General features: G+C 38.5%; 1 protein-coding gene across 9 annotated transcripts in view; it reads left to right on the plus strand.

Moving 5' to 3' along the window:
- DOCK9 (dedicator of cytokinesis 9) overlaps positions 1-24,070 on the plus strand; it is a 255,310-nt gene that overhangs the window by 52,395 nt on the left and 178,845 nt on the right. For 6 of the 9 annotated variants that reach the window (XM_081127271.1, XM_081127280.1, XM_081127278.1 and 3 more), the window contains exon 1: positions 13,031-13,358. The exons of the other annotated variants lie outside the window; for them this stretch is intronic. In XM_081127271.1, coding sequence (XP_080983397.1) covers positions 13,197-13,358 — 162 coding nt within the window. In that variant the 5' untranslated portion in view covers positions 13,031-13,196. Of the gene's footprint in view, positions 1-13,030; positions 13,359-24,070 lie in introns of those variants that run through there. 9 annotated transcript variants of the gene reach the window in all.

The raw sequence follows: 24,070 nt of genomic DNA on the forward strand, positions 1-24,070 counted from the left end.
TAGTCTTAAGCACTTGAAAGAAAGACATTTCATTTGCTGAAATTATTTGGTACTTAGGCATGCTGTATTTATCACATGCAGTTATATGTATGTCCAGACACAAACATTTCATTTTACCTATCAGTGCATTGTGGTTTCTTATCATAATTTATTTCATTTGCCTGTGACACTAGATTTTCTTCAAATGTTTTTCCTATTCTTTTTTTTCACAGCTTCATTGAGGTATAATTTACATATCATAAAATTCACTCTAAAATTTAAATGTACAATTCAATGAGTTTTAGTAAATTTGCAGACCAGTGCAATCAACACTGTGATCTAATTTTAGAGCATTTCAGTAACCTCCAAAAGAAATTTCATGCCTATTTGCATTTACTGTCAGTTCCCACCCACAGCTCCAGGCAACCACTAATCTACTTTCTGTCTCTATAGGTTTGCCTTTTTGAACATTTCATATAAGTGGAATAAGTCAGTGTGTGGCCTATGTCTGGCTCCTTTCACTTAGCTTAATATTTTTTGAGGTTCATCCATGCTGTAGCATGTGTCAGTACGTTATTCCTTTTTATTGCCAAACAGTATTCCATTCCATTGTCTAGGCAAAGCACATTCTATTTATCTATTTATCAGTTGATGGACTTTCCATTTTTTGGTTTATCATGAATAATATTTTTCATGCTGTGAACATTTTTATACAAGTCTCTGTGTGAACATGTGCTTTCATTTTTCTTGGGTAGGTCCCTAGAAGTGGAATTGCTAGGTTATGTAGTAACTTTTTGTTTAACATTTTTAGGCAGTATTAAACTGTTTTCTAAAGTGGCTCTATCAGCAATGTAAGAGGGTTCCAGCTACTTCACATCCTTGCTAACACTCAGTATGTACAATCTGAAATTTTAGCCATCCTAATAGGTGTGTAGTGGATGTTCTTGTAGTTTTAATTTGCATTTCCCTAACAGTTTTGAGCATCTTATATGTGCTTATTGCCCATTCTTATTCTTTAGTGATCCTAATCTTTTAAAATTGTTTAGAACCTAGTATAGTATAGCAGTTAGGGTCCAGCCAGGAAACAGAAATCACACCAGTTATTTTAACAGAGAGAATTAAATATAAAGAATCGTTATTAGGTATGAAATTAAATAGGAAGCTGGAAAGGTAAAAAGAGAACTTTAACATGTTATAGAAGTAGTGGCTGCAGGAAACAGCCATCACCCCTGGAGCTGCAGGAACTGAGGGATGAGATTGTGTTATTAAATCTTAGAAGCTTAGAGGAGGGGCCCCACCGAGCTGAAACCCAGACCTCTCAGGAGTGGATGCTGGGTGGCTGGTAATGGTGTTTCTGAGGGGTGCAGTGAAGATGGTTCTGTAAGTGCTGGAAAAATTGCAAACCTGATTCAGCTGCTGCAGAGGAAGGACCTGCTACTGCCAGGGCAAAGAAGTGTTGCTGGGTGAAATGAGGAACCAAAGCCAGAGGGAAGCAGACACCAAAGAGCAAGCTCCTTCTCCTGCCCCAGCTTTGCAGTCTCCCTTTTGTGCCTTTGGTGGCGAGCCTAATAGGGAGCCAACTGGTAACACAATGTGGTTTTCAGAGTGCCAGACCTAACTAGCATCACAGAGCTGAGTGTGTAAAGGGTGGGGTTGGAGCGGGGAGACAATAACTTAATAACTGGCACGGCCCTCCCCTTTGACTGCTCAGCACGCAGACCCACCCTTCGACACATATTTGAACTTCTGTGCAACAAAAATGACTATTTTTCAGCCTAACAGAAGACAGATACTCTTCATGCAAATGAAGATGTTCTCACTGGCTCCCCCAAACAAGGAGTCAGTCTCCATCTTGAAAGAGACACACATTATTCATCTTTGGGCTTTGTTAATTAAGCCTTAAATTCAGTTGCAGTTGTGCATGGATATGTGCTACCCAAAGTCTAAATCGTAGAGTTAAGTTTCTTTCTTTTTTTTTTTTTTAACATATCTTTATTGATTTCAGAGAGATGAAAGGAGGGGGAGAGAGAGAGATAGAAACATCAATGATGACAGAGTCATTGATTGGCTCCCTAGCCCACAACCCGGGCATGTGCCCTGACCTGGAATCAAACCCCGATTGCCTGGATCCTAGGTCAATGCTCAACCGCTGAGCCACGCCCGGCCGGGCTAGAGTTAAGTTTCAACTTAAAGTTTCACTTTAAGTTTGTATAAAGTGATACAAGAGGAAGGAGGAAAGAAGAAATTGGTGTGTACACACACACACACACACGCACACACACATACACACACACACCCCACCCACTCAAGCAGGAAATATGCATAGCTGCTGCAGTGCTCATTTCTCTAACTGGCCACTTGGCAGTAGTTGATGTTTATTTTCTATCTTTATTCTCTGATTACTCATATCATCTATTCTCCTATTACTCATAGCGTATTTCCTTTACCCCCAGGCAGAACCTCAACTGATTAGAGTTTTTCACTTGAAGGTCTGAATTTTCAGTGGTCCTGCCTTTCTTTGGATTGCTGTGGTTTTAACCCAGGAATGTTTACTGTTTGAGATAGAAGCACTAATTGATGCCCTGAAGAATCTACCTTGGGTTATAGCCGTAGTCCTTCCTGACCCTTTTGGAAGCAGCAACCCAATTTCCTCTTTCTCTACCTGGTAGAGTATCTTCCTCATTTGCCTCATGGTTCAGTGGTTTGAGGAACTGAGAATGGCCTGGTTACAGTCTCACCTTCAGTTTCACTGTATAATTGTTTTCTCTCTCTAATGGGAGCATTCTGGTCTTTAAAACCAGGGCCTCCATATCAGCAAGGACCAGAAGCAAAAGTTCTTTGAATGTGTTATTAGGGTAGTAGTAAGAGGAGCCACTCCTCTTCTGTCCCTTAATTCCAAGTCAGTGTCTTCTGATTTTGGGAGAGACAGCTGATTCAAAGCATATACTATACTGTATGAGATAGAACTCCATCCTTTCAGAATGTTGTCTTATAACTGTTGTCTTTAGTAGGCCATTCCATTCTTCTACGGGGTCAGCTGCTTGTAGGTAGTGAGACATGTGGTAGGACTGGTGAATTTCAAGTGTTGACACACACTGCTTAGTAACTGGTGGTACATGTGTTGTTTTTCAAACTGTAGGCCATGAACCATAGTGGTCCTGAAAACAGTGCAGTGGGCTATGACCAGTTCTCTTCCCCCCTTCCTTCTTTGCTTCCTTTCAGTGAACTAGAGTAGACAGAAGAGGCTGGAAAATAAAATAAAATAATATAACTTGTTGTAAGGGTACATATTTTGGGGGAAATATTCTTTGACAGATTTACCATATCGTGATTAAAATGAATTTCTTCATATAATTCGTGGTGACAGTACTTTGAAAGCTACTGGTCCAGGGAGGTATTTGAACTTGTGGGTTACTATCTCCAACCCCCATGGTTTATCAGTCCCACTCCTCTGATGTTAGTGTGGGTTTCAGTCTTTCTGTGGGCCCACACACAAGGATGGGCTCCTGTGGAAATCTTGTATACTTGAAACAAGGTCAAAGAACAGCAAACATGAGTGAGATCACCTATAAAACTTAACTTTTAGACTTGTTTAGAAGGTTAAATGAGATCATGTGGCTGAATTCTTTGTTCAGTGTCTGGCATGTAGGAGGAATTAGGTCCATGTAACACATTCTATTGAAGATGTGCCCAGCACTATTTAAATAATTCTTTTCTTAAATTTTATAATAAAATTTACATTTAAAATGTAAATCTCCCTGGAATGTCCTAAATAGAGCAAATTCTGTGATTTGAATAAAATTGCAGATCCCCTGTTAATAATCTCTTTCCACCCCTCCTCTGACTTTTTTGCCAAATGTTTTTTTTTTCTTTTTGTGGTTAAAGCAGAGATGGAAATTTTGTGGGAAAAGATCTGCAAAATGAATTTCTTAGAATGAATTAGGATAGATGAGTTGACTCTAGGTCCCAGATCTTGCCTTAAAAAAATGAATGAGCCAAAGTTATTGACCAGACAAAAGGTTTCCCTTAAGTGCTCTATAAATTTAAAGCAGAATAACTGGCCCTTGTTGAAGAAATCATCTTACATTCTCTTCTGTACTCTCTTCGCATCTACAGCGCTGGGAATACTTTTGGAAATTTGCTGTTTTGGAGGTTGATATGCTGTGGAGAGATCATTGTATTGAGGATAGAGCGCCTTCAGGAGAAATTCACCTTTTTATAGGTGTGCCCTTGATATGGCCTATCTTTTAAAAACAGCTTTATGAAGATATGATTCACATATTATACAATTTACCTATCTAAAGTGTGCAATCCAGTGGTTTCAGTATTTCACAGTTGTGCATTCATCACTATAATCAATTTTAGAACATTTTTATTACCCCCCCCAAAGAACCCTGTACCCCTTAGCTGTCACTGCCCAATTCCACTCTACTTAGCCCCCCAACCATAGGCAACTAGTAATCTATTTTCTGTCTCTGTAGATTTGCTTATTCTGGACATTTTATACCAACAGAATCATACAATATGTGGTCATTTGTGACTGGCTTCTTTCATTTAACATATTTTCAAGGTTTATCCATATTGTAGCATGTATCAGTACTTCCTTTTATTTTATTGCTGAATAATATCCTGTTGTATGGATATACCACTTTTGTTTATTTACTCATCAGTTAATGGATATTTGAGTTGTTTCTACTTTTTGGCCATTATGAATAATACTTTTAGGAACATTCATGTACAAATTTTTGTGTGGACAAAATTTCAACTCTGTTAGGTATATAGCTAGGAGTAGAATTGCTGGATCATATGGTAACTCTATATGTTTAACTGTCTGAGGAATACCAGTAAGACTGTTTTTCAAAGCAGCTGCCCTATTTTACACCCCCACCGAAGAGTGTATGAGCAATCCTGTTTCTTCACATCTGCACCAACACTTACTGTCTGTCTTTTTTACCTTAGCCATCCTATTAGGTATGAAGGGCTATCTCATGGTTTTGATTTATATTTCTCCAGTGACTTTTCATTTACTTGTTGGCCATTTGTATATCTTCTTTGGGTCCTATCTGTTTTTAGTTGGCATGGAAGGATCTCAGTATCTGTAATCTGTCTAATTCCAATGTGAAGAGTGGTTTCCCCAAAATGTTTCCCATTTCTCTGGCCTGGTGAAATTTACTTACGCATCAGGCAATGTTTGGTTGAAGTTACATTCGAGGCCTGGAGAAAATTATGCTAAGTGAAATAAGCCAGGCAGAGAAAGACAAACATCACATGATCTCGCTTATACGTGGAATCTAAAGAACTTAATAAACTGATGAACAGAATAGATTCAATGACATGGAAACATAGATGAGACTAACGAACGTCAGAGGGATGGAGGAGGGTGAGTGGGTGGAGGGGGAGAGAGTAACCAAAGAATTTATATGCATATATACACAACCCAAGGACCTGGACAATGGTGGGGAGAGGGACTGGGGAGGGGGATAGGATGGGGTGGAACGGGTCACTGGGGAGAAAAAGGGACATCTGTAATATTTTAAACAAAAATAAAATTTAAAAATTAAAAAAAAACAAAAACCACAGTTATAGTTAAGTCATAACTCAACCATAGGCTGTGTATAAAAAATAATCTCTTGAATGTTCTGAATTTGTGTCTTTGTAAAAAGAAATGAAAACTTTGTAAGGAGTCAGGTAGAGAAGGGAGTTTTGTGAGCTTTTATAAGTGGGGACGTGTGTATCTAGTTCCTTCTGACCTGATTGGAAGCCTGGACAAAGAAGTACATATTTTATTTTGTGTTCTTTCACTATGCTTTTTTAAAACCATAGGAGTATTTTAAAAATTGCATTTTCCCTCCTTTATTTTGGAGAGGTAACCACTATAGCATCTTTATGTCTTACTATGTTTTTTTTGTGTGTGGTTTTTTTTATTATATCTTTATCGATTTCAGAGAGAGGAAGGGAGAGGGAGAGAGATAGAAACATCAATGAGAGTCATTGATCGGCTGCCTCCTGCATGCCCCCTCCTAGGGATCGAGCCCTCAACCCAGGCATGTGCCCTGACTGGGAATCGAACTGTGATCTCCTGGATCCCAGGTCAATGTTCAACCGCTGAGCCATGGAGGCCAGGCCCTCTTACTGCCTTTTGATTAATCTAATTGAAATTCCAACTATATTGCAATAGTTTTTAAAATGGCAAACTATAATTTCATGTTTATGCTTTCCTTTTTATTTATTTCCTTCTTCACGTGTAGACAATATTTCTCTACTGAACAATGACAGTAAAATATTTAAAATGCTAAAAGGTAATATATAAGTTCTTGAGATGCATAGAATCTGAATTTCAACCTCTCTTCACGTGAAAGAACATCTTCCCGGCAGCCTTAACTCCATATTTTCAGCACAGAACCCGTTTCATGGGTGCATTTGCACATGAATTATGCTGTGTGCTTCTTCTGCTGTTTAGTCAGTATACCTTGCTGCTAAGTGATCTTTTCAGATGTGTCTGCCTAAAATAGAATTTCCTTGAACAGTCTGGCAGAGGCCAAGAAGAGGTCACTGCGAGCTCTGATTTCATTATGCTATTGTAAGTTTGCTCAGCTTCCCTGCGTTTTCACTTAGTGTCTCATTTTCAGTTGGACATTGGCCCTTACAGTATTCATTTTGATCTACTGTGCCATCAGCCTTCCTGCACCCTACCCCTCCCCTACAGATGTTTGTACAGGATGTAAAGCTTTGCAAATAGGTGAGCTCTTTTGGCAACTTCTCATATTTGACACAGGATCAGCATTTATGGATTTATTGGTTTCTCTTCAAAGAACTGAGCTCCCTCAGAAATCGTGATTTTGTTTCATGACCTCTCATAACAGTAATTGATGTTCTGACATCCCCTGCAGCTTCCTGAGCTGAGGAATAAACCAAAGCCCGTATAAATGCTGTTGGTTTGTGCATTTTGTAGCCTGCAATGAAGAAGTAGAAGTTGCCTATGAATCAGGAATTTAAATCTCAGTTGTCTTTTTTTCTGCAATGATACATAGTTTGATGAAATACTTATTAGTTATAATTATGTAAACTATAGTGTATAAATTAATCTAATGTAAACTATTAGAAATAGTTATGAGGAAAATAAACATTATGAAGCCTATTCCTTAGGCTTGTCTGCCCTTTATGGGGGGAGGCGGTGCGTGGAGAAGAAGGGAGAAAAGACTAATTACCCTGCTGGTTTTTACATCACTTGTTCCTGAAAGTGAGAGGAAAACTGTGCCTAGTAAGTAAGTTGGTTTTTGTGTGTGTGTTTATTGTGGTAAGATTTCTACAACATAAATTTTACCATTTGTATCGTTCAGTGGCATTAAGTAAATTTACATTGTGTGCAGCCATCTATCTCCAGAACTTTTTCATTGCCTCAGATGAATTCTGTCTCTATTAAACAACAACTCCTTATTTTCATCTCTCCCTCCCACCCCCAGGCCCTGGTAACCACCATTCTACTTTCTTTCTCTATGAATTTGTCTATTCTAGGTAACATATAAATGGACTCATGTAGTATATGTTCTTTTGTGACTGGCTTATTGCACTTAGCATAATGTCCTGAAAAGTTTATCCATGTTGTAGCATATGTCAAAATTTCCTTTGTTTTTAAGGCTGAATAATATCCATTGTATGTAGATTCCGTATTCTATTTATCTATTCATCTTTTGATGGACACTTAGGTTACTTCCACATTTTGGCTGTTGTGAATAATGCTGCAGTGATCATGGGCGTAGAGATATCTTTTCAAAACTCCACTTTCGATTTTTTGGGTACATACCCAGAAGTGGATTTGGTGGATCATGTGGTAGGTAATTCTCTGTTTAATTTGCGAGGAATCACCATCCTCCACTTCACAGGGGCTGCACCATTTTGCATTCCTACCAGTATGTAAGATGGTTTTCTTAGCTCAAACTTTTCTTCCCTTAGTAGATCTGTTTTATTTTAAAAGCTTTTTAACTTTGTCACGCAAAAAAAAAAAGAAGGATTCTCCTTTCTTTTGAGAGACTGAGCACCTCCGTAAGACCACTGCCCTCAGTTCTGTGGTCACCCAGTGGCGTGCCAGGTGTTGAGCTCTCCCCACAGGGACTGGTTGTCCCTAATATTCTAGCATCAACATGGAGACACCTGTGTAACTGCATTCTCTACTTTCGAGAATGTTTAAATACCACTGTGTTAGCAGTAGACCTAACTCTAATATTTTATGTGGTCATGACTTTAGAGATACACTTTTTAGCAAATTTAAATTGTTTCACTACAATGTAGACAGGGGCACAGACTGTAGCTCTCCCAGGGGTCTAAAACTCCTGTCTGTACCATTGTCCTCTAGGGCTACCTGTCGTTTCTGCTCACTTAGAGGTAACCGGTATGGCATTTCAAAGTGTTTTGAAGTGGGGATGATAAATGATGGATAAATTGAGATATGGGTAAGTCCATCGACCCTATTCCCCCATCAAAATTTGAGGTTTAAGTTCTCAAAACACACCATGGTAGGAGAGCTCATCTTTTCCGTATTTTTTAAAGGTCCTTATTTAATAACACTTTGTTTTCAAGGCTGAATTCCCTTATTTAAAAAAAACTTTCTAATGATCATTGCTGAAACCTCTACTTCCTTGCCATCTTAACTCCCCCAACACCTGCATTTTCCTGTTTTAACCATTTTTATCAACAGAAGTATTTCGTAGTTTGACTTTATTAGATCTGAAATTCTCATATCCTTGAATTACATCACTCTTTACTCTTAATATCAAGGAAGAAAAGTATTTAACTTGGGTTAAAGGGGGAAGGAAGACCAACATTTGTTGAATATGTGGTATATACTAGGCCTATGTTAGACACTCTACTTACCTTTGCTTATACGGGTTGAATATAAAATGGATAGGGTGTTGACAGGCCAAGTTGTATCAGGTTTCTTTGTTCAGCAGAATTCACTACATTAATATATGGAATACGTACTGTCAGGGGTGGGAATAAGTTCTTCATATGGACTGGCCATCATCATGTACTTCAATAGAATAAGGGACATGTTAGATTGAATGCTACCCATACTCCGTTTATTTAGGTTTTGTAAAGAGTGGCTACATCATGTGTGATGTACTATTGTAATGTGAGGCCTTCATTTCAGCCACTGCAGAATGGACAGAATTTCACTTCCTTCCTGGCTCCCTAAAGTAGTACCCAAGGTCTGACCTAAGTAGAAGATGTGTCTGTCTGAGATACAGTATTACTTTTAATTTGTAGTTCTAAATTTTTAGGTGTCACATCAGATTCTTTTTTGTTCACATTGTCCTGGGAGAGTATTCAGTAAATCTACCAGTCAAAAGAATCTGACTCTTAGAATATATTTAAAACATTGGCAAAGAAAAGCTGCAGATGGGAACATCTCCAGGTGGATATGCCTTGTGGGGGCTCAAAGCTTCAGGCCTATTTGCTGTGGTGTCTGTGGCTGAATGGCTGAAGTTTGTTGTGACCACCAAGTGGGCCAGCAAATCTTACCCTCAACTTGTTTGTACAGGCTTTCTGGTGGTTTGTATAGTGTGGGGCCATTTTCCCTGGTCTAAAATGCACACCCTTAAGTTCAGGTACCTCTCTTATTACTTGTGTATTCCTGACATGTGGGGCCAAAGCAACATTCAGAGGTTGTTAAATTCATTAAGCAAGGAAGCTGTTCTGAGTTACTCAGTAAATCCTTTGAGAAGCAGAAAACAATAGCTATGTGTGTGTTTATAGCAATTTCTTGGTTGAATTCTTTCCTATTATCTTATTTGAACTTGACAACCTTACGGAGTGGGCAGAGTAGATGTTTCCCTTCCCCTTCCCATTTTTAATAACAGCTTTATTCACTGCTGGGGCCACTCCACAGAAATTGGATCGTCTATCCCCAACATTTTCTTTGAATGTTGTGACTGATTACAGCACACAGACCCCCCCCCCCCCCAAGAGAGTGTGAAAAAATTTATTACTCATGTAATGAAGCTCTCTAGGGAGAGCAGGGATGTTCCTGCACAGGTCCTAAAATGGCTTAAAAGAGCAGGGGAAGGAAACTGCCTTGGGTTTTTTGTGGTGGTGAGGGGTGAGGCTAGGTGAGTGGTTTGACTTTCCCACTGGCACTGAAGGAGGGAACGACCTGGAACTTCCTTTCAGCTTGCCTAGATATGGAACAGTGGGAAGAAAGAGGGGTGAGACTTAAAAGCTTTAGCAGTAAAACATAAAAAATGCAGTCAGATTTTTTGTTACATTCACATAGCATAAAATTCACCTTTTTAAAGCTTTTAATCCCATGGTTTTTAGAATATTCATAGATTACAAATTGCCTATCAATAGTGTAGATGTTAGAAACACTGTCTAATTTCTGAACATTTTTATTACTCCTGAAAGAAATTCCATACCCATTAGCAGTCGATGCCATTTCCTCCTCCCCGACCCCCTGATAACCACTAATTTACTTGTAATCTCTATGGATTTGCCTGTTGTGGACATTTCATTGAAATAGAACCATATAATATGAGATGGTTTGTGACCACTTCTTTCACTAAGCATGACCTTTTTAAGACTCATCCGTATTGTAGCATGTATCAGTACTTTATTTCTGTTAATGGCTGGGTAATATTTCATTGTGTGGATATACTATCCTAGTTTGTCATATTAAAAGATAATTGCTTTGGACCATCTGATGGTGAGGCAGTGATGGAAGCATCAGGAGAGGAAGACATGGGCTTGGATCTCAAAAGGGAATCAAGGGAGACATCCAGTTTTGGGAGTTGTGTAAATTAGTGGTGACATTTAAAGATGTGAGAGTACGTGCGATCTCCAAATTGAAGTATGTACTTTGTAGGTGGCTGAACTGGTTGCCAGTAGATACCATTCATCTGTTCCTGTCCTCTGATGGCATTCATGCTAATTATCATTTTAGACCAATCAGTTCAAGATCATTCTGATGCAGAGAGATCAGTGAAACCAAATACACATTTTGAATGATTCATTTTGTCATGCTTCTGTTAGCATGAAACCCATATTTTTTGTCTTGTTGAATCCTTTGCTCTAAATGTTTCCTGATGTTCTTCTTGCCTACAAATTTTGTTGGTTGGAAAATGATTAGTATTTAAAATTGATACAGTTGCTGAAATGCTTATTAATGTATCTCTAGGAAACATTTCCTTTTCCTCTGAGTGATTGTTAGAAAATTATTTCGTTCTCTCCCATTGTTTTAAATATTAACTTAGAATTTTAAAAGTAAATCAGATATATACCAGCAGCTTCACATTTGCTTGGTAATCATTTATACTGCTTTGTAAAGTTCAAACATAATCTTTTGCATCTCAAATAATGTTCCCTGGCTTCTACACCAAGGATGTCTAAAATAAGTAATAATAATAATAATACATTAAAATTTTAATTTCTAGATACCATCTTTATTTGGATTCAATCAACTATTACTTTTTAAATTGTTTCCCTCATAATATAGAAGTTAAGTTAATTGGTGATTTTTCTGCATTCTTAAAACAGACAATTTAACCTACATGTTTAGTGTTTTATAGTCTCCAGTATTCAGTTTCTGTGTAGATGTGTTTCTATGTATTTATATGTCAGCATTGTGATGTCGCATGAAGGATTGGGTCTTCTGATGTCAGGTCTTGGGTGTAATCTTGAACACTATAGCTCTGTTTTAACAAAATTACCACTCTGAAGCAGAACTTCCTAGACCACATATAATTCCTCAGTTTTTTGCATGTGGCCACTATTTTTACTCCTTTGGTCTCCTGTGGCTATTAGATTTTTGTATAAAAATGCAGGAGATAGACAAAGCCTAGAATTTTATCTGTGGGGCCTAATAGGTAAATTAGCCATAGAAAACACATTTGGGGAGTATGTGACTGCATGGTGCTCTGCAAAGATCTGCTTTTACTACATTACACAGGTTTCTGTTACTAACCATATGTACTCAGTCATTCTAATCCACTCTAACTTTGAAATCTATAGATAGAAAATGAAAACCCTCTGTTGCCTTGCAAAATATCAGAACAGATCTTAAAAGAGCAGTCACTTCTTTCTAGATGCATGTTATAGGTGGAAGGGGTTTGCCTGTGTCTTTCTGCATAATTCTCCTTTCATTTTTTAGAAGGAAAATGACAAGAGTCAACTTAGTATTATATTAATGACAAGCTTCTCTATTCGCCATCCCCAAAGATACACATAAGGTAGTATAGTGTCAGTGAATTCATTCTGCAATGGAAGGATCTGGATTACTTATGCATGAAAAATTATAACCTTGCTCGCTGTGGGACTTAAGTGTGTATTTATCATTGCACACTGAGGTGCTGCTTCAGAAGGACCAGGTAACACCTTACCATGTTCTCATTTGCATTTTGGGTACCAGAGATGGGAGAATCCTTATAAGCAGTGTCAACTTGCTAGCCCTCTCTCTAGCAAAGAGTAGAAGTGGACAGAAGTCAAGATCAGCACAGCAATTTTGTGTTCCCTTGTGGTTTGCTGTCAGCAAGCTATTACCCACACATGCAAATGGTTGTTTGAAGTGGGCTTACACATGTTTCCATAGCAGCAGTCATCTTAGCGATTTCACTCGTTTTTGGACTTTTTTTCTCTTTTGCTTCTCTGTTCCTTGCTGATGCAGGATTAAACAAACAGCATATTTAGGTCAAGGAAAGAGATGTTTGCTAATATAGATGCTAGGCTAAGCATTCTGGGAGAGTGATTTCTTGCAGCAGATGAACATTCTTTGTGCCTTCCAGCCGTATCTGCAGCAGGGTGGCTGTCTGGTACCGTCTTTTTCATTTTGGGCAGGTTCTGAGATTCAGAACAATCCCAAGCAAGTCACAGGAGCCGGCAGTTTCCCAGTAACCACATGCAAATCTTCTGCTTATTTGTTCTTTGGTATTAACAGTGAAGCAATCTACTGGGGGGAAAATGATACTTTAAAGATTTTGGTGCATCCGAGGTGTGTCATCTTGTGTTTGCACCACCCCTCCTGTTTTACACTCGGAGGCTGGATTTTTTTTGTCAGGCTGTTAGGCAGGAGCGGATTCTAGTGCGACAGCTCGGAGCTGCCCTTCTGTTCCGGTGCCGGCAGCTGCCTGTCATGAAGATGGTACAGTGGGAGACTGCTCGGAAGAGCCAGGGAAGGTGATGTGGAAATGGAGTAGACTGCTAGGAATCTGAACGTCCACACCTTGGGGATGGGTTGCACTACTAGTGTGATTCTGTTTAAAGGCATCCGCACCGTTTTTGAAAGAAACTGTGCTTATATGTGCAAACAGCAAGGAGAGAATAATGCCCTTGAATATACAGCATACAATTGGACAAAAGAAGATTCAGAACTATTGATCTCCTCCTGCCTGGTAAATGCTGTTTTGCTTAATTAACAAGTAGTTTGGTAGTGTTAACATAAGCTTGTCTTTACTTGTAAAGCAAATATATTTATTTCAATATGTGCATATATGTGTGTGTGTGTGTGTATATATATATATATACATATATATATATATGTATATATATAGTCTGTGTTGTATAGATGGGTAATTAGTGGCCTTAAGTTTAAATTATGAGGTACCCATTTGTATGTGTGAGAATGCTGTGTATTAATCAAAGATAAATGCATACAGAGAAAAGCTGGAGTAAGATGTTTGATTACAGAACAGTTTTCTAAGTTAGCGTTATGAGCTTACCTGGTCTTGGTATTGTCCCAGAAATAATACTTGGTAAAGTATGTATTTAGGGATTTAGATATTGAACCCTCTTCCAGTGATAGAGAATTATTCATTCCTTTTACATCTTAGTCTTTTACTTGGCTAGGTTTTTTTTTACTAATGGCTTGTGGTCAGTCCTTTGATTCAGAGGGAGAAACTGAAAGGGAGCAGGAAAGAAACTGTAATGGGTATAAGAAAAATATAGCTTCATTATCTTAAATCCAACTATATATAATGTATGTGGGTGTGATGTTTTACTCGTTTATAGTGCTCGAGGAGGTGTCAGGGTGAAGATGGGTGTGCCTCTCCACGGCCTTCCAACAATTTCCAGGCTCGTGAGGAAGCTGCACGTTGCTCCCCTCCTCCCTCAGGAGGCCCTGACATTTTCCCTTCTGTTCTTATCACAGTTTTTGTCAAAATGAGTGAGAATAGCACATGTAAGAGTTCCTATGTGTGAGTCTGGCTGGCAGCCACTCTGTATGGTGAGGGTGAGGTGTGCTGAAACCCTGAAACCTTCCCTGGTTAGTGGGCTGACATGTGAGACTGAGAGGGAGTGCCCGTGTGCCATATGAATCTCGGGATCAGTTGGGTTGCCCCAGCCTTGCAGGACCCCAAGAGAGGGTGCATTTTGTGGAGTGGCTTATGTGACATTAGCTGTCTAAATACTTGGGAGGAAGAAATGGAGAACATCATTTGAGCATCAGATGCATTTTGGAAAGCAGTGTTATGGGTGGGTATGGAATTTAAGTGGTGCTGTATTAACTATTAAATATTTTAAGCCCTAATGTATTTTTGGAATGGGCTTTTGAGAATAACTGGGATCAGATTAGAAAGACTAGCTCATTATGGCATCTGCCCCATCAGTGTGATCCATAACCCTGACAGCCCTGGGACTGCTTGGCTAGTGATGGCAGCGCCTCTCCCATGCCTCTGCCGTGCCAGTGGCCTCTGCTCCCTCCGGCCACACTGACTTGTCTTTGGTGAACCTACCTTGAGAGACTGCTTGCTTTTGGTTTTGTTTTAGTGCCTGCGGGAACAGTAACCTTCCAGGGGCTTTGTAGGTGACACTGCTCCTATGTGTTGGGTCGGAAGCTCTCTGCCCACCACCCTTGCCTGCACCAGCACACCGTGACAGCCGCTATGGCCATGCACGCATGGGGCCGAGCTGCTTTAGGGGGAAAGATGTGCCATCCGAACTGGTCTCTCTGCTCTGTCCTTGACCCTATGTATGACCTCTTCTCCACGTCGCAGACAATGACCTTCCTTTGAAAAGGAAAGGCAGACTTCAGATCCGGTGTCCTTACTGCGGCCTCCAGGTCTGTCCCCAGCATGCCCTGTGTCCTCCTTCCCACCTTCATGTACTCCTCAGTTTCTCTTCATCCCTCACTTTGCTCCGGCCTCTGAGGGTGCCTTGCTGTTCTCTCTTCTTGGGATACCTCTACCCAGGCATTTACCTGGTTTACTCTTTTTTAATTTTTATTTTAATTTTTAATTGAATTTATTGGGGTGGCATTGGTGTACGATTCTATAACACATCATCTGTATATTGGGTTGGGTGTTCCCAACCCAAGTCAAGTCTCCTCCCATCACCATTTACCCCTCCTTAACCCTCTCCTCCCTCCCTCCCCAACCCTTTCCCTCTGGTAGTCACCATACTGTTGTCTGTCTATGAGTTTTTTGTTTTGTTTTTTTCTTAATTCCTTCACTTTTTCACCCAGTCTGGAAACTCCCCTTCCCCTCTGTGAGTCTGTTCTCTGTGAGTCTGTTTCTAATTTGTTTGTTAGTTTATTTTGTTCATTAGGATCCACATGTGAGTGAATTCATATGCTCCTTGTCTTTCTCTGACTGGCTTATTTCACTTAGCATAATGCTCTCCAGGTCTATCCATGCTGTTGCAAAAGGTAAAATTTCCTTCCTTTTTAATGGCCAAGTAGTATTTCATTGTGTAAATGTACCACAGCTTTTTTGTCCATTCATCTACTGATGGGCACTTGGGCTGCTTCCAAATCTTGGCTATTGTAAATAACACTGAAATCAGCATAGGGGTACATATATTTTTCCAAGTAGTGTTTCAGGTTTCTTCAGATATATTCCCAGAAGTGTAATTGGTAGGTCATGAGGCAGTTCCATTTTTAATTTTTTGAGGTAACTCCATACTGCTTTCCACAGTGGCTGCACAAATCTGCATTCTCACCAATAGTGCACAAGAGTTACCTTTTCTCCACATTCTTACCAGTACTTGTTGTTTGTTGATTTATTGATGATAGGTATTCTGACAGGTGTGAGGTTATATCTCATTGTGGTTTTAATTTGCATTTTCTGATGATTAGTGATGTTGAACATCTCTTCATATATCTATTGGCCATCTGTGTGTCCTCTTTGGAGAAGTGTCTATTCAGGTCCTTTGCCCATATTTTAATTGGATTGTTTTTGGGGGTTTTGGTATTGAGTTGTATAAGTTCTTTATGAATTTTGTATATTAACCTCTTATCAGATGTATCAGTGAATATGTTCTCCCATTCAGTGGGTTGTCTTTTCATTTTGTTGATGTTTTCCTTTGCAGTGCAAAAACTTTTTAGTTTGATATAGTCCCATTTGTTTATTTTTTCTTTTGTTTCCCTTGCCTGAGGAGATATATTAGAAAAAATATTGCTATGAACAACGTCTGAGATTTTACTGCCTATGTGTTCTTCTAGTATTTTTATAGTTTCTCAACTGACATTTAAGTATTGAATCCATTTTAAGTTTATTCTTGTGTATGGTGTAAGAAGGTGGTCTGGTTTAATTTTTTGCATGTATCTGTCCAATTTTCTCATTTACTGAATAGACTATCTTTACCCCATTGTATATTTCTGTCTCCTTTGACTATAAAGGTGTGGCTTTATTTCTGGGCTGTCTGTTCTGTTCCAATGATCTATATATCTGTTTTTATGCCAATAACATGCCGTTTTTATTACTGTGGCTTTGTAGTTTAGTTTTATATCAGGTAGCATGATTCCTTCAAATTTGTTCTTTCTCAAGTTTGCTGTGCTGGTTCACCTTTGACTTCCTTCAGGACTTTGCTCAGATTTCCTTTTCCCAGTGAGACTTTTTTGTCCACCAGTGTCATCTTGCCACACCCCCAGCACACCCTTCTCTGATTCCCTGCCCTAGTTGCTTGATATTTATTGCCACTTGGCATATAATTACTCAATACTACCAGTATAAGTATAGTGATGGTAATTAGTAGTAAGTGTTACTTATAGTAATAAGTAAAAAGGTAACATTTATGATGGAAGGAATTTTTGTCTGTTTTATTTATTGCTCTGCTCCAACAGCTAGAACAATGCCTGATTTATAGTAAGTATGCAGTTAACGAATGAATTCTGATTAAATGGTTTTATTATCCTGAATTTGAACTTGGGGAAGCTGCTGAGAAGATAGGTTATAATCACTTATTCTGAAACCAAAGTCTTGAAAAAAGTGTATGTATTTTCCCCTAAACAATAACTGGCTCATTTTTAATAATCTCTCCTCTCCTATAGACCTTTCAGCTCCCTAGAATTATACTTTCCAATGCTTTGTCCTGGAGCTACACCAAGAAGTTATGTGGTTTAAGGTTGAATGTCCCATGGGTTTGATATGATCATGAGTAACAATTGATGATACTATCTTTAGATTGTATCCAAACTAGCTCTATTGAGACCTAAGCCATGGTGTTGGCATTTGGGGACCTTTTCATTTTTTGGTTTGAGGCAGCCAAACCTTTCTTAGGGGAGCTCTGCCCATTGGCACTCCCTTAGGTCATGTGTCCTCCATACAAAGGAAGGCTGACCTTCTCTTCAGGCAGATGTGAGTCCTTGACAGGCTTCTCCTTAGCCTTAGTCGGGAGGGCTTCTGTTCTTCCTTCAGCTTAGGTCGCCACTCCAGCCTGTGACTTTACTTTAGCTTGTCAGGTTACAGCTGTTCTTCACTTGCTCCTCAGAGTATAATCCCCACCCCAGCCATTCAACGGGTACCAGACCTTGTGGAGGGAAAGTAATATTCATGAAATAGCTGGAAGGGCTTGAGGCCACCCAGTTTTCTAGAGACTCTAAATATCCCAAATATCTGTCCATCAGTCAGAAACCCACATGTGTGGACTGCCTCCTTTGGCCCCAGTGGAATTGCTGCTCCTGAGCTAAATAAACTTTGTGTTTTCTCTTGGCCCACACTGAAGGGCATCATAAGAAACATTCTCATGTAAGAGATGTCTACTGTGGGGGTATTTCTGAGGACATTACTCGTTTGCTTTCAGAACAGTGGGAGAAGGCACTGTAGTATAGTGGTTAAGAGTCCAATTCTAGAGCCAGCCTTCCAGGTTTGGACCCCAAATCCACAACCTGCTAGCTGTGTGACTTCGGACAGTTTATTTAACTGCTCTCTTCCTCAATTTCCTTGTCCACTATATGTGAATCAGTAACAGTACTTACCACATATGGTGATTAAATATGTGAACATGTCTAAAGTTCTTAGGACAATGTCTTGCACATAAGTTAGTGCTAATTGTTATTTCTACTTTTCAGTGTTCTCTTTATGAGGAACCATGGAAGAAATTTCTCTCCATACTCTGAATGGTTGTGCTTTTCCTGAGGAAGTACTTTGTTTTCATTTTATATATGTTATAATTAATGTAACTGACCTCAGCCACCTCTTCAGTTGACTAGTAAAAGAAAGCTTAGTTCCAAACATATGACCCAACTGTAATAGGTACATAGGCTCTTTCAAATGATTTTTTTATATTCCCCTTCAACTTTGCTTTTTATTTTTTTGTAGTATTACTATTTTATCTCAATCTGCTTTTTCTTATCATCTTATTAAAGTATTTTAAATCTTATTTTGTATGTATTTATGTAAATCACATTAAATCCTTTGGAATTTAAAGCAAAGTATAAATTAATAGGCCAATAGAGAACTATATAGTGAAGAAAAAGCCTTTTTACGATCATTAAGGTTGGCTCTGAAATCAGATGTGCTGAGTGCTGTCTTTAGCTTTGTAAGGCTGCATCTGTGCAGTTTAATACAGAAAGATTCCTTTTATATCTAAGTGGCATGAATCAGTCCCGTGGTGGGTAGTCCGCTGGGAAATGGGCTTATCTGGCAATTGTGGACTGCCCGAATTTCAAGTGCATTACACTTAAATTTTGATTAGTAATTCTCCTGCAACGGAAGGGCAAGGCTGAGTTGGGATAGATGTTCCCGAGTATAGATTTTTCTTGAAGTCTCCCTTTTCTAATTAATTGAATGTATTAGTTTATTTCATTCAGGAAACTACCTTGAGTGCTTTTTGTGTGTGCTGGGTGTACAGAAATGATGAGGAAGCCCGAGTCCCCTCTCGGGGAAGGCTGTCATACACGTCCCCCAGGGCACTGTCCAGGGCCTGAAGCACCAGCCCAGGAGTTCTCCATGAGGAGGCGCAGCTTGAGCTGAGACAAAATGCTTGTAAATCCCATGTTTCCTTGCCTGTGAAGGTATGCGATGGGCCTAGCCTTACAGACTAGGACTTGACCTGTTTTACTGCTAGCTAGTCATATAATAGTTCCCTCTCTTATTGTGTCTGTGGAAGAATTGAGGAGCTGTGGGATTATTCTTTACCACGTGCTTTCTGCCGATTGTACCTGAAGTGGAAGAAGTCACTTGGTTATAACCTTGACAGCAGCTAGGACCCTGTTGGCATCTTCATAAAGTGCAACAATGAAGGCAAACTGCCAGAAGTCACAAGGAGAGAAAACAGACTTTCTTGTCTTCAATTTCTTTTGTGACATGTTAGGATAGTATAGAGATAATTTTACCCATTTTAAATTAATATTTAATTTTTTCCTTACCTCCTTAAAGCTTTAAAATTTTTCATGCTTCTTCTATTATAAGATTCAGTGCATATCTTCAATGTGTCCTGAGCCTTTATTACTGTATGTATAGAATTTTATCAGATCACCTAGACTCCCCAGGCCAGTCATTTGTAGTTTAAAAAACCTATTGGCTATGAAAATCCTTTGATTTATGACCTACTTATTTAACAATCATTTATTGAATATGTGCACTGTGCAAAGGGAACAAGAGTTGAAGGCAGTGTGATCTCTGGCTCATAAGAGCCTGCAGTCCTGCTTGTGTGTGTCTATATGTGTCTGGAAGTGGGGATGTGTGGGATGGTGGGGTGGTGGTGGAGTGGAGCAGGGAGGGGGAGATGGTGGTATAATCAATGACAAGTGGTAAGTGAAAAATGGTATAATACCTGTCAAATTAAGGCATCTGAGAAAGTAAAGGCTAGATCTTGATTATTTTAAGATGTTCTCTCATAACTGTTTCTTGCATTGTTATAATTGCCTTGAAAAAAGTAAGAAAGCAGGGACCTGCTCAGCTGCCTTCTGGAACACTTCTTTAGTTCCAGGTCTGATCACGGAACGATGGCTTTAGGTAGGCTGTGTTTTACATTTTAATCCTAGTATCCTTCTTAATGGTGCCCAGGGTTTTGTTTTTTATTTTGATCACAACAATAAATTGGGCTGATGTTTTTAAGGAACAATCTGCTCTCATTCTTAGATCCATTTCCTGTCTCCTGAGTTGTACTGCTCGATTGATGCTGCTTTTTGTGAGTATAGCCAGTGTGAGCTAGCTAACACGAGAGCATACTGCGTCTTTCCCCAATGCTATACTAAAATTTATCATTTTATTTGTCCATGGGATTCATTTATTTTAATATTTATTAAATTATAAACAATTATGGTAGAAACTAAGTATACTATGTTCACTACACAAAGGTAACCACTGATTTAAACATTTTGAAACAAAACCTTTCAGAATTTCATCCATGTATAGCACTCTTTATTACATATATGTAAAGTAGGTTGCTATGGACTAAATTATGTGCCCCCTCAAAATGCATATGTTGAAGCCCTAACCCCCAATGTGTCTGTATCTGGAGATGGGGTCTTTAGGAAGTCATTAAAGTTAAATGAGGTCATAATGGTGGAGCCCTAATCTGATAGGACTGTGGTCTTATAAGAAGAGGAAGAGCCCTCTCTCTCTCTCTCTTTCTGCCTGAGGACACTTGAAGAAGGCAGCTGTCTGTGAGCCATGACCAGAGTCCTCACCAGGAACTGACCATGCTGGCACACTAACTTTGGACTTCCAGTTTTCAGAACTGTGAGAAATTAATTTCTGTTGTTTAAGTCATCCAGTCTATGGTAGACTTAGCTGACTTGTTTTGGCAGCCATAGCTGACTAATACACAAATGTAATAAGTATGTTATTTTGTTTTATAGTCTTGTAACTTGCTTTAAAGAGACTCCATAATATATCACAAACATCTTTCCATGTCAATAAGTATACATTTATGTCTCATTCTTAATGACATCATTTCTTTGTATAGATGTGTCTTAGTTTATTTTGAGCTATTATAACAAAATACCATAGACTGGGTGGCATATAAACATCAGATTTATGTCTCACAGTTCTGGAGGCTAAGTCCAAGATCAAGGCATCTGCAGCTTCAGTGTATGTTGAGGGCCCACTTCTTGGTTCATAGATGGCTGTTTCCTCACTGTAACCTCATGTTGTGGAGGGGGCGAGGGATCTGTGGGGTCTCTTTTATAAGAGCACCAATCCCATTCATGAGGGAGCCACCCTCATGACCTAATCACCTCCCAAAGGCCTCATCTTTTAATATCATCACATTGTTGCATTCGGTTTCAACATATCAATTTTGAGGGGACATAGATTTTCAGTCTATTGAAGGATGTGACATTTTATTTAACCTATATACACCATTCCATTTTTTTTTTTTACAGTTGTAAATGTTATGATTAACATCTTTGCATGTGTACTTTAAACGCTTGTCAAATTGTTTTCTTAGCACAGATTTCTAGACTTGGAGTAACAGGTTAAATCATGTTTACTTTTTAAAGAATTATTGTATATATAGCCAGATTGCCCTCCAGCAAGATTATTTTGAGATTTTTAATAATTAAAGACAAAAATGTTTGTTTTCTCCCCTTGCAACTTCAAGCAGTTTGCCTTGCTTATTGGTTTTTATTAAGCTATTGACAGAATTATTTGCTCAACAGAATAACATTGACTTAGATGCTGTATACTTAGGCAAGTATCATAGTTAGTTATACTGGGGTTCAAATTAGCACTAATTTTTCCTCAACTTCTGGAAGCACGATCACTAGCATTCTTAAGTATCCCAAGAGAATTCTGAAATGTTCCAGTGTGGGGGCTGGAATGTGTTTGTTCTGGGAGGTCTCTACCCTTTTTGAGTTGGAATAGCTCTTTCAAAGAGACTGAAGTGGAAAAGAGCCCCAGAAATACTGAGTAGAAACAGATGAGTAAAGCTGTTATTGCTTTGCTCAAGTCTTACTTTTTAGATATCCAAAGTGGTTGATTTATGGTTTCTTCCACAGATTTAGTGAGAAGCAACAACTTCTTGTACTTTTTAAAAGTAACAATTATCTTTCATATTTAGAACACATAATTATTACAGAAAGTTTAGAGACTACAGAGAAGAATAAAGAGGAAAACAAAAATCAGCTATAATACCACAGCCCAGAAATAATTACTGTTTAATATGTGGGGTACATTTTCTAATAGTTTCCCCTGCTTATGCAAATATTTTAAAATGCTATACTATTTCATAAATAATTCCTGATGCCTTTTTTCTTATGACCATTTTTTATACTCATGATGTTCTTCTAAAACATGATTTAATATATGCATAATATTCCATTGTAATATATGTACTAGAATTTGTTTAAATGTTTCTCTGTTGTTAGGCATTTAGGTTATTATAAATTAAGATTACAGAGACATCTTTACCCCAAAATCTTTCTGTGGATCTATAATTGTTTTCATAAACATGAACTTGGTAAGGTAGAGATGAATTTTTCTTGTTAATCCTCACCTGAGGATATTTTTTTCCATTGATTTTTAGAGAGAATGGAGAGGAAGGGAGAGAGAGAGAGATTGATTGCTTGCTTCCCCCATGTACTCTGACTGGGGCTGGGGATCAAACCAGCAACCCAGGTACATGCCCTTGACTAGGAATTGAACTTGAGACCCTTCGGTGCATGGGCCAATGCTCTAACCCCTGACTTACACCAGCGAGGGCAGGGATGAATTTTTTAAAGGCCTTTTAAGGCCTATTGTTTAAATTGCTTGATGATTGACCCAGCTTACATTCCCAGTACCAGTTAATATTAATCTTATTTTATAAATGATGATTGCCAGCATCATTTTTGCCAATTTGAGAGGCAAAAGATATAAATTTCAAACTCCAAATACTCTGTAATATTCATTTCAAATATTTCTCCATTTTGTCACTTGCCTCTAATTTTGTTTGCTTTCTTTATAATACTTATTTTACTAACAGACGTTTAAATGTAGGTGATAGACATAATCGTCTTTTCCTTTGTGATTTTTTTCATTACCTTTATGCTTAGAAATTCTTTCCTATCTCAGATCATATATTCACCAGTACTTTCTTTTGGAATTTATTTGTTTGTTTGTTTATTTACTATTTGGCTCTCTTGTCTGACTGTTTTTATAAAAAAAAGTTTTACTAGCACATAGCCACACCTATTTGTTTACATGTTGTCTATGACTGTTTTCATTGTGGCAGAATTGAATGGTTATGACAGAGACCTATAATATTTACTAGCTGGCTTAAAATATATATTAGCTAGCCCTTTACAAAAAGTTCGCCAACCCCTGCTGTAGTCAACCCAGAATTTTTTGGATATACAGTTTAGTCCAGGCCCTGACTTGATTTCCTCCATAGCCCAGCACTCATTTTTCTTATCCTCTTTGTTGAATAATCCATTCCTTACTTATTGATTTGTGATCCTTCCTTCATTATACCTTATCTTCTTTTATATAATAGGATTTGTTATGGTACTACTCTATGTCCATTATAGAAGCAAAGTTCTCATCCAGTTGTCTGTTCAACTAGTAAAAATGGAAACAAGAAAGTTGGAGAGAAAAACAAATTCTACAGGCTATATACTGCATAAGTCGCTGAATTAAGTCGTCTAAAAAGCACATTGGTAAAGATTCAGGAGCTAAGGTTTTGGTGTAGAGTTAAGTATACTTGTAAATTTGTTTCCTTGTGAAATAGCCTGTTCATAAAATAGACTAAGCTTGTCTTTATAAGGATTCTCTTGTGCATTTTGATGAAAGAAAAATTCCAATGTGGCAGCTGCATCCTCAATTAACCTTGATTTGAATCTACATTTTTTGTACATCCGGTCTTTTCTGACAAAAAGAGTTCCAGCAAAACATAAGCAGAAGTACTACCACAGTCTTCAAACCAAGTGTATTCCTGACTGTATGAAACACATCTGTATCTTAAT

This window comes from Miniopterus schreibersii (assembly GCF_964146895.1).
Source record: "Miniopterus schreibersii genome assembly, chromosome: 2".
NCBI classification, from domain to species: Eukaryota; Metazoa; Chordata; class Mammalia; order Chiroptera; family Miniopteridae; genus Miniopterus; species Miniopterus schreibersii.